This window comes from Tauraco erythrolophus, chromosome 10 (assembly GCF_009769465.1).
Source record: "Tauraco erythrolophus isolate bTauEry1 chromosome 10, bTauEry1.pri, whole genome shotgun sequence".
NCBI classification, from domain to species: domain Eukaryota; kingdom Metazoa; phylum Chordata; class Aves; order Musophagiformes; family Musophagidae; genus Tauraco; species Tauraco erythrolophus.
In genome coordinates this window covers 14,205,221-14,220,185 of record NC_141474.1, presented here as the reverse complement: position 1 = coordinate 14,220,185, position 14,965 = coordinate 14,205,221, and the positions used below count along the sequence as shown (strand labels likewise).

Here is a 14,965-nt window from a genome sequence, read left to right as displayed (position 1 = left end):
CCGTGTGCGTGCGGAGAGCCCCAACGCTGTTAAACGCTGGCGGTGCATCACCATCGGGGGGGTGGTTTTGGTTTTGTCTTCTTTTCTTTTTGAAAAACAAGGTTTGGTGACATTATACTGAAGTTTAACAAATGCATGGTTTTGGTTGTTGCTCATACACATGTCTGTGACGTTTTTAATATGTTTTTAGGAGAAATAAGTGAAAATAAGAAAATGCAAAGGGAAATTGACTTTTTTTTTAAATTTACATTTAATTTTATTATCGATTGTCCAGTGGGAAGTTCTGCAATAGAATTGATTAAACTCTTAAAGAATTTGCTTTCTAAAATGTGAACATGGGGAAAAAATTAGAAGTCCTTTTAATACCATGTTAGTAGTTTAAGTTAATGCTAGTGATAGTTCAGGCAAGCTATTGCATGCAGTCCTAGCAAAACAAGACTACAGGCTAACCAGAATACACTCTTGCAATGAGATCTTGGGCGTGAAAGTGTCTGAAATTTGAAAGAGGGATTTTTTTTTCTCCTTTTTTTTTTTTCCTCCATAAGACAGGCAAAGAATTTGTTTTCCTTTGGCTGTTTGAGAAAATAACTTTATTTTTTACTGAGCTGTAGATGGTATAAACCCAAGCTTGGCTTGCAGTGGAATACTGCTTTTAGCTGTACATTGGAATATTGGGTTTATACTATTCAGAATTCCAAATCCATCTAACTGGTGAATTTGCTAACAGTTCCAAAGATCCAAACTCTTAAATGGTTAAAAGCCATTCTTCCAAGTCAGCATAGGACCATGTGAGCAGAGGAGGGTTAATACCAGTAGTTCTGTGGTGTTAGAGCGCTGTCCACGCTGTATGTATAAAGATAAAAGAGACTGTTAACCTTCCCAAAACAGGAGATGTAGCGAAGAGCGCCTGGAAGGTGTGCCATAAAGAGACAAACATGTTCCATACGCATACCAGTCACCGTTTCATACTTGACCAGATTTTTCTGTTTGTTTTTTTTTTTGAATGCTTTTCTTCGTATATAGTTGACATTAACTAGTTTTCATTTCTTGTAAAAGTAAAGAGTTAATTTGTCTTGTGATTAAAGCCTCAGATTCTTTTGGCACAGTGTTTGAGCATCTTTCTCTCTTCTTAACACTCAGAAGCCTCTTTCATTCAGAACATATTCTGAAGCGTGAATACTATTCCCAGTCAGTCTTTCATGATGCGTTTTTATCATGGGTCAATTCGATATCCCAGATTCCCATTATTTTACATAAACATACAAATCAAAGGCACTTGTGTTCTTTGTCTGTGACACTGGAGTTAATCAGTCACAAAAGTATCAAGCTAAGCTATAAAATAAAATGACCTTTATGCTCTTTTCATCTTTATCCTGGGAGCGTGTGCTGACTTCAGAGCAATTATTTAGGATTTTCATTAGTATTAAGGAGGGCAAAATTGGAGCTGTGGATTTTAGAGCATATTAAGCCACTTAAGTAAATAGGAGTTGGCCTTTGATTTTAATAGGGCTGTTTTTTCATCCAGAAACACTAAATTAATAGATAGAGCTTGTAATGCTTGTTTCAGAGTACCCAAAGTCATCTGAGCTGCACGTATTAGCTAAAAAGTGTTAACAACTCAGCATCATCAGCCAAAAGGTTTAAATAAAAATTAAAAATAAAAGTCTACAAAATGTTGATAACTGGGTTTACCATGTATTTATGTGGATACACATGTTCGTAAAAATGTGGTATGTGTATGCCCAATGTATGAATTTGCTGTTCTAGTACCTACTAACCTTAATATTTGATGCAGCTGTCCCTTACACACTCCATATATAATGAGCTAAAGGGCCTATGTTGTTCAAAACTACTGGTTTTTTCCTTTCATTGTTAATTTTTTGGAGGGGGATTGTTAGTTTGGGGTTTTTTGTTTGTTTGTTTTAACTTGTAGTACTTTTTACCAATTTAGGTCAATTGGAGATTTTTCTAAAAAAAAATTTAAAAAGTAAATAGTCTTTTTAGAGAATGGACTCAGTTGTCTTATGTCCATTGTTTCAGTATATGCTGAACAGTATTTCAGACTACCTGCAGAACCACCTTTTTATTTTTTATTGGAGGTTGCAATACATTTCTTAGGGGATTGGAAGAATAAGCTGACTAGAAAGTAAACAGGCAGAAAATCTCCTTTGTACTCTCTACCAAATAGCATGCTGCTTGCTATCCTTTTGTTATATTAGTAAGTACAGAGTAGATGATTGTCAAACCTGAACTCAAACCACCATAAATGGATAGCAACATAGAAGACCAAGAGAATTAAGTTTGAAGTAACTTCTGTCAGGTATTACTTTGAAGGAACTTCTCTTGACTTACATGGTGTCATGAACATCAGGATTTGGTTCTTTGACTTCACTTACCTATTCTTGTCTTGCTAGATAACACTTGACGTTTTGCTTATACATTCTGCATGTTTTTGAGGATCTTGTAATAGACAGGAACCAGTCTAATTTTAAGAAATCTTTGATATATGCCACAAAACATTGCAGGTTTAAGAAAAGAGGGTGAGGGAAGCTCAAGGCTCACCACACTTGCATTGGTGGTCAAGCTATAAATAACATGGTATGCAGCCTAACACAATGGCATCTTTGTTTATGGTAGGTGTTCCTGTTTAACTACTCTTTTACAAATTAATGACTTATTTTTGTTACAGCCTTACTGCATTAACTAATGTTTGCAGTGCAAAAAAATTACTCAGCTATAAAGTAGAGAACTCTCTTCAATGAGGACACATTTTCTGCAAGGCTGTTTTATGCAGGATTTGAGATTTGGTTGTTTCTTTGTTATTTCTTATCCTTCTAAACATGCAGACATGATCGTTATCTATGAAAAGTTGTCTTTGAGAGGACAGATATGTATGTTGCCTCTGTTGCTAGATAATCTTTCTAAAAGCTTCAGAGAGAGATAAAATATGCTGCGTTAAGTTGGTTGCCATTATCCAGCCATGTCAACTGGAAGGCAGCTCAGATAGATACGCAAGTTATTTCTAAGTGATGAAACCTCTTTTGCAGCAGCTGAGAGCTGGAGTAGGAGACACGTAACGTGTTTCTCAGCCACAACATGTTTCTGGAGAGAGAGTGCAACAGCAGCCTAGAATAGCATTCTGTTAAAAATAGCTGATGTTTCTGTTCAAGCTCCGGTTGTCGAAAGGTGTGGTGGTGGTGGTTTTTTAACTGGGTTTTCTTTTTTTAATGGGTTTTTAATGAGTTTCCATGTCACAGCTGATTTGGCTTCCAAATTTGCATGGGAGGAGTTCAATAAGGTGGTCGAGGCTTGATGCAAAAGGGGGACTGGGAATGGAGGATTTTAAGTGGTCTTTCATTAGATTACCATTCTCTTTCCAATGCTCTGCACTTGCTTACACAAACTTCTTGGTGAGGAGGATCCATTTCCATTAAAATCTCTAGTGAGAAAGAGAAGGCTACATAGTGTGCAAAATTTATGATCAGTCTGAAAGGTTACTTGGAATAACATACCAAATTCTGTACATCCAAAATTCTGTATTTACTTAGATGCTTGTTCATGCTGTGTTGTATCTGTCTTGTGTACAGAAGAAAGACAAGTCTATTTGCAATGGTAAAACGAGCTGACTTTCCTGAGGCACATACTGAGTATTATAAAGCAGCCTACCTTTGTGCTAGAAATATGCTGGACAGCTAAGTTTTAATTAACAAATAAAAGTAATCTACATCTTCTTTATGGTATGATTATAAAAACTGTTGATAACTCTATATTTCCTACAATTTGATTCTAACAATTGTGTTGGCGAATATTATTCATATGCAGAGGGTCAGGCATGTTTACAGTCAATGATAATTTTCATTACAAAGGCTGCTTTCAGCTAGAGTAGGCTTAAGCTTAAAATGAACTGACATTTTGGCCCTAATAGTTGATTCAAGTGTAAAGCTATGCCCCAGAGAGTATGTTACTTCATAATGGCTTTAGTTTGCTTTAGAAAATTGATACATTCACTATGTTGCTAATAAGACAGCTATAATTTCTTTCTGTATTTGCAAGGCTTACTTTATTTAGTGTTTTAGAAATACAGGGCAAATAACTGATATAAAATGACACGGTTTTGAAGTTGGTGTAGTTACACTTTTGCACAGGAGCTACATGTATCTGAGAATAGCAAACTTTGTGAGTCTTTGTACTATAGTAGAGAATTACACATTGTTGCATTGTCTAATTTAACTACAGGATACTTGGTGCTTATCTAAAGCAACATCCTCAAAAGCCATCACTTGTCAAAGTGGTGCACACAATATCACCTTTTTCAGGCTTTGGAAGAAAAACACGTACAGTTTGTACTGTTCATGCTTACTTCTGTTAAGTAGGAAGCCCCCAGTTAGAAAGTTGTCACTTTTTCCCCCCCTTTTTTTTAAAAAAAAAAAAAAAAAAGAGAGAGAGAAGAGTTTTTAAACTCTGAGGGGTAAAAGTGCTACCCTCTAAAGCATTTGGATATAATTCGGTAGCATAAGGGCTATTCTTCCTATAACTGAAATATTAGGAAGCTTTTTCAAGGTCGTGTGCTGAATGGTGAAATTCAGCATGGCATCACTCATTGTTGGAAGGCTGTATGATATAAGAAAAACTTGAAAAGCCTCTTAGTGGTAAAAAGTGTTTGATTTGTTCATGAACTTTACCAGCACACTTCTCTGAATGCTTTATTCTCTTAAAAAATATATGTAAATATATATAAAACATATATATTGCCTTATTACAAAAGGTCTTCAAACCACCAATTATAGACATCTCTTAAGGCTTGTTCTGACTCTCTCTAGTGAAACTACATTCATCCCTTTGATACAGTAGTTATATTCCCATTAGAAGAGGGTTTTTTGAGGGGGAGAAGAATGGGCATGTTTGTTGGTTTGGTTTTTGGTGTGGGTTTTTTTTTTTTTAGGGACAGTAATAATGAAATTTAGGCAGATTGATTGAATAGCATGTGATTATCCTGACAAGATGTGCTGGTGATACCAAAAATTCATAGAATGTTTTCGTGTAAAATTGCTTTCTATGTAAGCCTTAGGGTAGCTAGAATTAAAAACAACTTGATGAGATAAAAAGTTCTCTAATGATCCCCTCCTATTAAAGTATAAAATTAATTGCGTGCTTGTTTGGGAGGGGCTTCAGGACAGGCAATTACTAAACAAAATAATCGAGTCTTTATACTCATTGTGCCTTACCCATGTCACACACAGTGAGTATTTTATTATTAGTAATGATGTTCTTTACAGAAGATCGTTCAAGAGTGGACAGTGACGTTATGCTAGGCACTGGAACTGGGAAAGCGGACAGGTACTGCTCTAAGCAGCTTCTAGTCAAATAGACAAAGCCTAGGAGGAATAAAAATCAGTCTCAATAAATGATATGATGTCGGTTAATGTACAGCACTACCAACTTGCTTAAATTGTGTTTTTACTGCATTTGTCAGTGTGTTGCATTACTAACATGGTAAAATAGTACACACAGACATACACATAGAATGCCTCCCCACTCAAGGGAAAACCGTTAAAATCTCTCCTGTCCTTGTTTCAGGGTGTTCCATAGATAAGATTCCTGATACTCCACTGTAGCTTTATCTAAGTAAACAAGTTGTAAGAGTAAGTTTTTACTGACTTCGCTGATTGCATTAAGGCATTGCATCATTTGTATTGCAGCCGTACAAGACTTCTTGTATTGTTCCCAGTTCTTTTCACAAGTGGGATTTTTCTGGAGAAAAACATAAAAGCGGATTATTCCGCTTTCGTTACATCAGGTTATGTTGGGGTTTTTTGTGTCAAAATGCTGCGTGTAACATGAATCTTAATGCTGAGTGGAAGTATTTTAACTTTTCCTTCTATTATATATTACTAATCCAGTTATCTGCTTCTTAGTTATTAATCCTACAGTTACTCATATGCATTCTTAAACTTAGCTATGGTCATAAAAGGCCCAGTCCTGGTGGAACTGGAATCAAACGAGATTTTGCGTTTCAACTCAATGGCAGCAGAGTCAAGCCTTCACTTTTTCTCATTGTCCACTGTTACTGCCTTTTTTTAATTCATGGCTCTTCTTTCTTCATGGCTTCAGTTCTTAAGGAAATTTGTGGAACAGCAGTCCTGATACCAAGACCTATGGCACTCCCCCCTATTAATCTTATCCTGTAATAAGAATTGGCTGTTTATTTCTTCCCTTTGTTTTGTGTCTCAACCTTTTTTTTTTTTTTTTTACTCTGTCGGGACTTTGCTTCTCACCCATGGTTACCAAGTTTCCTTAATAGCCTCTTGTAATGAACAGAATGCCACATCTATAAATCTTTCTGTCTCAATTCATCCACTGTTTCAGTAGATCTGACCTTGAGAAGTTGTACTTGAGCTTTGAGGGCCTCCAGATATTTAACTTCTCTCATGTACGAAACGTGGCCATGTTCCAGGCAGCTGTGTATTTGTAGACAGTGGAACAAAGCAGTATCCTCTCCTAACCTGACTAAACCCGCTGAGCTCCTACCTTCCTTGCTTTCGTCTAACTTCACCTACTTCCAGTCTGGTGGTGTTTTATTCTTCAAAAAAATGCTGTACAAATGTTGTTTGAAAGGTTGCTAGTAAATGCATCTGAGGCAGAATGCTGGGCTGATTTTTGCTTATATTCAGAGTGTACACAGTACAGAAATAACTTCTTTTTCTAGGGGAAATTGCTGTTTGTCTCTGCTCTCTTTGTACACCTACCAATCTCTGAGGTCAGCTTTTTTATATTTTTGCTGGGGATTTTACCTTACTTAATATTTTGACGTATGAACTGTGATTTAATAGGAGAAAGATAGCTTCCTTTCTCATGCTGGACTCTTTCTAATCACACTGTTGCTGATGTGATATGAATGAATTTTAAATGTCCATCACTAAGTCTAAGTAATAAAAAACAAATTTAGGTTTCTATCACTGTTTAATAATTAAAGCCTTTTTCAGTATAAACAGAGGCCTTTTATGTGTATGCTTTTAAATTTGCTGTTGCCATTACTACTTTTAAATGTTATGAGCTTATTTGCTCACTAGATGAACAAATTATTTGTAGCCAGGTTGAAATGAACAGAGAAACAAGCTCCAGTGTGTTTAAATTTTGTCTTTCTCCATGTTTCTGTAATGTAGAAAAATTATACCAAACTTTAGAGGGCGAAGAAAGCTGACTTTTATCTTGCAACCTTCATGTAGCAGATTTTAGTCATCATACCTTTTTTTTCTTTGCCAGAGCTCCCTAGTATAGTTTGGCAGCATTGAATGGTGATGTCACATGTTGCTGTAACCTAAATTGCAGTAGTTCCTCATGCCTCCGAATGGAAAAGAGAGAGGTACTGGTTCCTAAACTCTCTTCAGTTCTTCTAATGTTTGTGCCAAGTAGCTCCAGCACAGAGTGTGGTACAAAATCCTCGTAACGGGAGGAGAGGGGAGAGAAAGGGGAAAGCCATCTTTGTGGCTTTACATCGATTTCATAACTGTAAGCTCTGTTCCTCAGACTTAACGCCTGAATGGAAGTGCTTTGCATTCTAACACGTACTATTCTAAGGTTGAATGTGCAGTGTGTGAGGAGGGGCTATGAGAAATGTTGTTTGTCTTGGAAGCCTTGAGAAAATACATTTTAAATTCTTAGATGATAAAACCCCCATTTGATCACAAATGTTCTTTATTGTTCACTTTTTAGTTTGCACTACGGATATCTGAGTTGCTGCTGTCCTTTGAACTCATGAATGCAATTAGTTAGCAGTGGGACATTGCAAGTCTCAGACCTTGCAGTGTCACGTGAGGCTGCAGGAGCAGGATCTCTCTATGATTCACAATTGCACTGTTATGATGTAAAAAATCAGTTGTTGGCTTGAACGTCATCTTGAATTAAGATCTTACAACAATGAATTATTATACATAAATTTGCATCTTGTAAGCTACAAGTCACTATAAATTGCAGTTCTTTCTATAATCTTTTCCATAATATTATCTTTACAATATTCTAAATGTTTTTGAGTTATTGGTCTCATGGTCAACTACAGTTTTTAAAATTCCTATCCATCTACTTGAGTTATATGCTGATTATACTTAATCGTGAATTATTTACATAACTTTTAAATCAAACTTTCAGAGCAGGAATGATTATGATAATGTCTTTTTTTTTTTCTTTCGATCATTCTTTTTTGTGAAAGTTATTTGTAGAGGGAAAAAATTGTCACAGGTCTGTCTCATTTATTGTGAAGTATTTCCAAATGTTTAATGTTGTTAATCAATTAATGTAGTCTTTATCAGAGTAGTTAAGGACATGTATTAAAGGGGAGGAAAATAACAATATTTTTATTCAGTCTGTTTATTTGCTGTACATAGTATGTATCCTTATTAGTTATGAAGTTAAAAGTTCTATCAAGGTATGATAAGTACTGGAAGTAATTTCAATTGACTTAACAAAGGGAATAGAATGAAAATCATTTAAAACTGGTTCACACCAGCAATTCTTCGTGCACTATTAACTGCTAAGATCTAGTCACAAAACATTATTCTGAGGAGAAAAGGTTTAGTGAACCCTAGAAATTGGATTTGATTTATGCCAGAAAATCTGCCTTTTCACTGCTTGAGATTTCTATGGAAGGAAGCCACAGTCTTTTACCAAATGGTTTCTAAGGTAACATCTTATAGCAGAGCATCTGAAACCAATTTGGTTGTTAATGAGAAATAGTTCTCACGGTGGTGGGAAAGTGCGGAGTGAAAGAAAAAGCTTCAAGATTTGGCAGTCTGTCTGTAAAGGCATTTAAATAAATGTGTGCTCCTGCTCTGCTTGTGAAATTTCTGCACAGATGACACATTCATAATTGCCTTTCAAATGTATAGGTCACTTTCCAGAGTTGTCCTTCCCTATAAATTTAATTTGGAAGTTCTACATGATAAAAATATTTGTATGCAACGGCTGAATAATTTAAATAGCTGGCACTTTGCAGTGAAAAGCTCTTTACTCCTACAGGAGAAATATTTGCATTTTTGGGATGAGAATGCATTTTTGTTGCCAGAAATATATTAGTGAATTGCTGCCGTATGAGAACCATAGCATCCCACTGAATACAGATGCTGCTTGCAGACTTTCTGGGCTTGTTGTGAGACACGTTCTGACAAGTTGCTTTTATACCTCCTTTTCTAAAGTTCTGCCTAGATAAATAGTAGGTCAGTGATCAGAGATGTACGGTCATTTTACAGTAGATGATCTGGTATCTTTTACAGTCAGAGCCCCTTTGGGATGGAGGGAATAGAGTGCTGCTGTCAACAATGGCTCATTGCCATTTCTTCCTTCCTCTCGGGAAGACAGAAAACTAGCAGTCCTGGCTTTCCTTTCCCTGGTACCTAATAAACATGTAATGGCGCTCTCCTACCCTTTCGCATTACAGCAAAGCTGTATTCCTCCGTTCTGTTCCTTGGTGCCTGTGCAGAGTTGCCGGAGCAGAATTGCAGAGTTTAAAATCATGCTTCCTCACTTTTCTTCCTCAAGTTATTGAATTCTATGAGCTTATTCTAACGAAGTCACACAGGAGAAAAACAGTCCCAGAGTGACCCCTTTGCACTAAGCAATGGATCATATTTAGCAAAAAAATTGAAAAACATTACCGAAGTAAAACTTTTTTAAAAAAGTAATATCCATAATCCAGATAGCTTTTACAGAGTCAAGAAAATCTTTGTGATGTAATGTCTAGACTTTACGTAAACCAGGTCTATTAGCAATGTTTCATTAGCCCAGTGGTGTTATTTAGGCACATGAAAATACCATGTCCATATAGTACAGCTGTAATGCCATACAACGTGTGTAAATGTAACAAAGACCTCTATCAGAAGTTCTCTGGTCAATCTTCTTGTACCATTACGTTGTTACAGTATGGAAGTACCTGCCTTACTGCAGTGCTGGCAGGGTCGTCCTCACTGTACTTAGAGGCGTGCAGAAGCAAATTCATGCCCGTACTTCAACTGCTTGAGCTCGCGTTGCACCGTGTTTGTACTCAACAACCTCTATTGGCACCTGTTTATTGGAGTTACAGCACACGGCACTGTACTGGCATTTTTGCGTTGCACCCTCACAAAATGCAGTTATGCCTGCAACTTTTATACAGCGTTGGTGGCCTTAAATGACTGAGTTTTAGATAAACCTGTGTGCTGCTTTTAGTTCTGATCAAAGTATTGGTATTATAATACAAGGCCACTCAGTCCTTTCAGTTATCATTGACATTGTCCTACCAGTTCTTTTAGAAGCCCGTCATCTCTATAGATTCCATTCCTGCAAGGGCAGCTGCTCTGTTATGTATACATTAGATGCCACTCTTAGACTGAGTGAAATGTGCAAGTTATTTTGTAAAAGTGATTGTGACTAAATTTGGATCTCAGAACTGGAAATATGCAGAGGAAAGCCTTACGCTCTGCAAAAGAAGAGAAGATGCTATGAATACTTTGTCATAGGATGCTGAATATGATTTTCACTGTAACTGACCCTGTTAAGTGAAAACTATGCTAAAATGCAGCAGTTTGTAGTGCTGTGGTTGTAGAAAGTTAGTGTGACATTATCTGGTTGTCTGAGGGCAGCTCTAGGGATGGTGTTGGGAAACACAATGGAAAGAGGCTCCCAGAGATGAGTTCGTGGAGGAGGTCTTTCTGACCTTTTGGTGGTTGACTAGAGCACAACTGTGACTTTTTTTTCTGTTAATAAAAACACTGAATATATCAAATTATTTAACTGTTGCTGCTAAAGAGGGAACTTTTCTTCCACCATTCCTTGCCCAAAATTTAGTGGGTTTTTTTCCGCTCTGGGGAGTTATTCAGGTTCAACAATAATTCTAAAACTATACACTTTTTTGGCCGTTTAACAATCTGACTCAGCTTGTCAGAAGATCTTGTGAATGGCGAAGGAGGAGGTGGAGGTAAGACAGTAAGCAAGGACAGTAAGTAAGGATTGCCTATCCTTGAGCCATTCCATAAAAGAGGCATGTGGCTTTGTGAACGGATTAGCAATAAACCTTGAAATGTGTTATATGTTCATTTGCCGTATGTATAGGCAACATTTTATGTTTAATCATCAAATTTGCTCATAATGTAATTAGTGAAATCAAACTGTATTGACACTGAAAACTTTAATATGTTCATAAGATGCATTATGTGGCCATAATGTTGAAGTAATAGAAATAAAACTAATAGAACAAGATATTTCAAGCCTGTTATGGTATACAATACCATATATACACAAGAAGTATGTAAACATTGATAAAAGGATGTTTGAGATTTTTGCTTTTGACAGTTCTTTTCTCAGGTGATTACTTGGAGATAAAATAATCAGCAAAGGCTTGGGCATTTTTGTAGGTGTTTTGTTTGTCAACTGTTTTAATTTTGTACTGAGTACTAATGTCAGAAGATAATTAATCCCTGATATGATCTCAAAATATCCTGGCTGTGGTTTCACTAACAGGAACTCTTCTAATAAAAGTGATTCCATTTATTTCAAGTAGCCGAAGTTATTCATATCACAAAACGGTTTTGTATATTCAGATAAATAATACTTTCACATTTCACAAACAACATGAAGAGACGCTCCTCCACAAAGGGAGGGAAAACGAAGGGAAAGTAGGTCCTGATTCTCTTTTGAAAAGCTGTTGGTGCTTTGGATCACTATCTGTAGTTCTGCAGCTTCCGTGAAGGAGAACAGAAAGTTTAATGAGGCTGAGAGTCAGCTGAGATGGTGCATAAAACTGAGGGGGTGGAGTAGCATTTTCGGTTTTTAGTTGTTTTACAGTTTGTTGTGGGTTTGTTTTTTTCGGGAGAGGGTGTTGTTGATTTAGTCTTTTCAGGGAAAGTTGCTGGTTTCTTTGCATTTTGGTGTTTTTTTTCCCCCCGTAGCAACAACATTGTGAATAGGATTCTGCCTTCCTAATAATCCTTGAAACTTTTTATGGATTGCCAGAGCACGTTTCTCATCCCAGCTTTGATAGCCGTGTTCTTCATCAAGGAAGTTATGAGTAATCATGGCAAAAGAACAACATAACTAATTAAGCCTAGTTTGCAATGGATTTGTGTCCTTCAACCCAGCCATATTTCCACTGCAGTATCTTTGTCCCTCTCAACCACCAATTTTCACAAAATGTGTAGGAAGGTTATTATCTCAGACATCTTCAGCTCTGTCAAATTTGGATTAGTTCGGTCAGTGAGAGAACAGTGCTGTTTCCCTTGGAAAACAAGTTAAAATACTAGCTAAAAAATAGGGAGTTTTTCCAGACTTATTTGTTTGTATTTGACTTAATTTATTAAAAGGAATTCTTATTTTTTATCAGATAATTCTAGAATAAAAATATATTAATTCAATATTTTTAGAAACAGCAAGAGGACAGAATGGGTCCTTGTTCATGTTAGTCTTAAATGTGAGATTGGATTTTGTCTTTAAATATACGTGCACAGTGTGAAATCTCTGTGAACAAAAGGCAATCCCAAACATGTAAGAATGTTAATGTCTTCAAATAAAGTTAAGTCCTGATTTAAAATGTTTAAAAAATAGAAATTAAAGTCACTCCATTTTCTTTTGACATCCTTCTGCATCTATGAATCATCACATATTTAATCACATGACTAAACACAAGAAAACCGTGATTTCTAAAGTCTAGAAGCTGTTATGTTAGTAACATAATTATCTTAGAAACCTGTTGTTCATGATTAAGTTGGTTTGCAAAATGGTAATATTAAATAATTAAGCTTTTTTAATTAATAATCTTTAGTGCATCAGGACTGTTGTATTTCATTTTTAGGCATAGAAATTGAGATAATTCCCTCCAGATTGATCTTGGTCTCTATTTCCTGTGAAACAAGTGTGTGTGCCATCACTGAATGGAGAACAATAACAAAATTATTCTGAATTTTCCTTCTTTTCCACTCTTTAACTTAAAAGGGTTAAATTAAAAAAAAAAAAAATTGTTTGTCCTGAATGTTCTTATTGAAATCCGTTATGCATGAAAAGAGTCCGAGTCCATTTGCAAGACCTCTAAATGAACTCCATTCATTCTGTGCTTAGAAATGTCCATTCAGCCAGAAACAGACACAATAGTTACAACCTCATTTATTTGGCACCAATACCGGCTTATTAAAAGTGAAGGGATTGTTATGAAAAAGTATAGTAATTTTTCTGTATTAGTTATATAATTCTTTAATAAAATTCCTTTAATATCTAAATAATGTAGTAATTGCATGTATGTTATTTGCCCATATTGCAATGTAGTAGCATTGCGTTCATCTAAAATTCTTAAAACATTCATGAAGATTTTGAAATAGCTATTTTGAAAATGTAAGTTGATTTAGCTTGACTTATTTTGATGTAAAACAAGTTATAGGGACATTATTTCTAGATGACTCAGAAATTAAGCCAGTTATTATTCATATTAGTGACTAAGAAGTTAAACCAGTTATTAATCATATTAGTGGCTATGGAGAAAAAAGTTTTAAAGTTTTGTCTTTTAAAACATTAGAACTGTGTTTACATTTGGAAGGCAAAATACTTACAATACACATGTCAAAATTGTAGGAATATAGTACTATAATTTCATCACTCTGAAATCCATGAAGGGAAATTAAGAATTCCATACTCCATGTTTCGTAAGTCATGAACATGAGGTGGGGGTTGCCCCGTTGTGATCAGCAGAATGTCATGATCCTCAGGTATGGGTGTGATATCAGACCATATTATATCTTATTTTAAATGACTTGAAGTATTGAGCAAGATTACAGAGGTATCATTAGCTTTCCTTCTGATATTGGGAATGAACCATAATGATAAGCATTTAGGAGAACCTGGCTTGCCTTACATGCAAATAGGACTTTTGTAGGTTCTTGTTCATACATGCGTTGTTACAAAGTGTGTGAGAAAGTCATGAAGACTCCCGTGGGCGTTCTCTCTCCAGTTTAAGTATGGGGCATTCTAAGGATGAGTCTAAGGTAACTGTGAGTGTTTTCATTTGTTTCCTTTTTCTGATAGTCTGGGTGGCTGTATACATTTGTGAATTTCATGACATGAAGATAGTGTTTGATGTAGAAATAAGTATTATGTTTGGAGGCAAAGACAAAATTAACAGGAGATACAAATGTAACTTTTCAGTATTCTTTGACCTGGAGTCCTTTATTTAGATTCAGCAGTGGCTGAAGACCCTGTTGGTGTCAACTGTCAGGACTGCACAGGGCCCTTCTGAAGCGGACGACATAGCCATTTGCATGCCGACTATTGTTTATCGCACTAGGGCCTCTTGAGCACTAGTCATCATCTTAGAAGGTGGCTCTGGTAGCTGACTGGAACTGACTGAGCATTTCCTCCAACAAACTGTAAAAAATACTGTTTGTGGGAAGTGTGTGAGTGAGGGTGAATGGGTGAGGGGCTCATGGCAGGAAAAACAACTAACAGGAAAGGGTAAGTAGAAACATCATCCTCCTTGCTCTCAACCAGTTCTTTATCTGACAGTCCTCCTGCTGGTTGCTTTTCCTGCTTAGTCTCCTCCTCCTTCCGTCTCCTTGACATGCAAAATACACATCCAGTGAATACCTACACAATGAGAGTTCAGTACTTTGTTACTGAAACTCCCTGTATGCCCATTCTGTAACTGTTGTGTAGGATTCCATTGTTTTGGTAACTGCTGAGCCTGGCCTTATGTGAATTGCACCTGTGGTATGGCCTGGTCTGGGATTGTACAATGCCATAATAACTTGAAGCTACCAGGAGTTCAACAGAGTAAAGGTTTCAGGATATACTTTCTGCAAAGTAAATTGCTTTTTAAGTTCTGTTTTATTTCTTATTGTTAATATTTTCCTCTGTAAATGTTGTGCTCTTATACGAAAATTAAGTGCCCTATACTAATTTTCCATAAAGTATGTGTTTTCTCTTTGATGGTCTTCAGCTTGACTTCTGAAATCACTTC

General features: G+C 36.2%; 1 protein-coding gene across 1 annotated transcript in view; it reads left to right on the top strand.

Moving 5' to 3' along the window:
* Window positions 1-14,965, top strand: part of LOC104372899 (uncharacterized) — a 53,277-nt gene that overhangs the window by 1,024 nt on the left and 37,288 nt on the right. Inside the window, 1 exon segment of the mRNA XM_086617730.1 lies at window positions 14,035-14,142. Within this exon segment, the coding sequence (XP_086473856.1) occupies window positions 14,035-14,142 (108 nt within the window).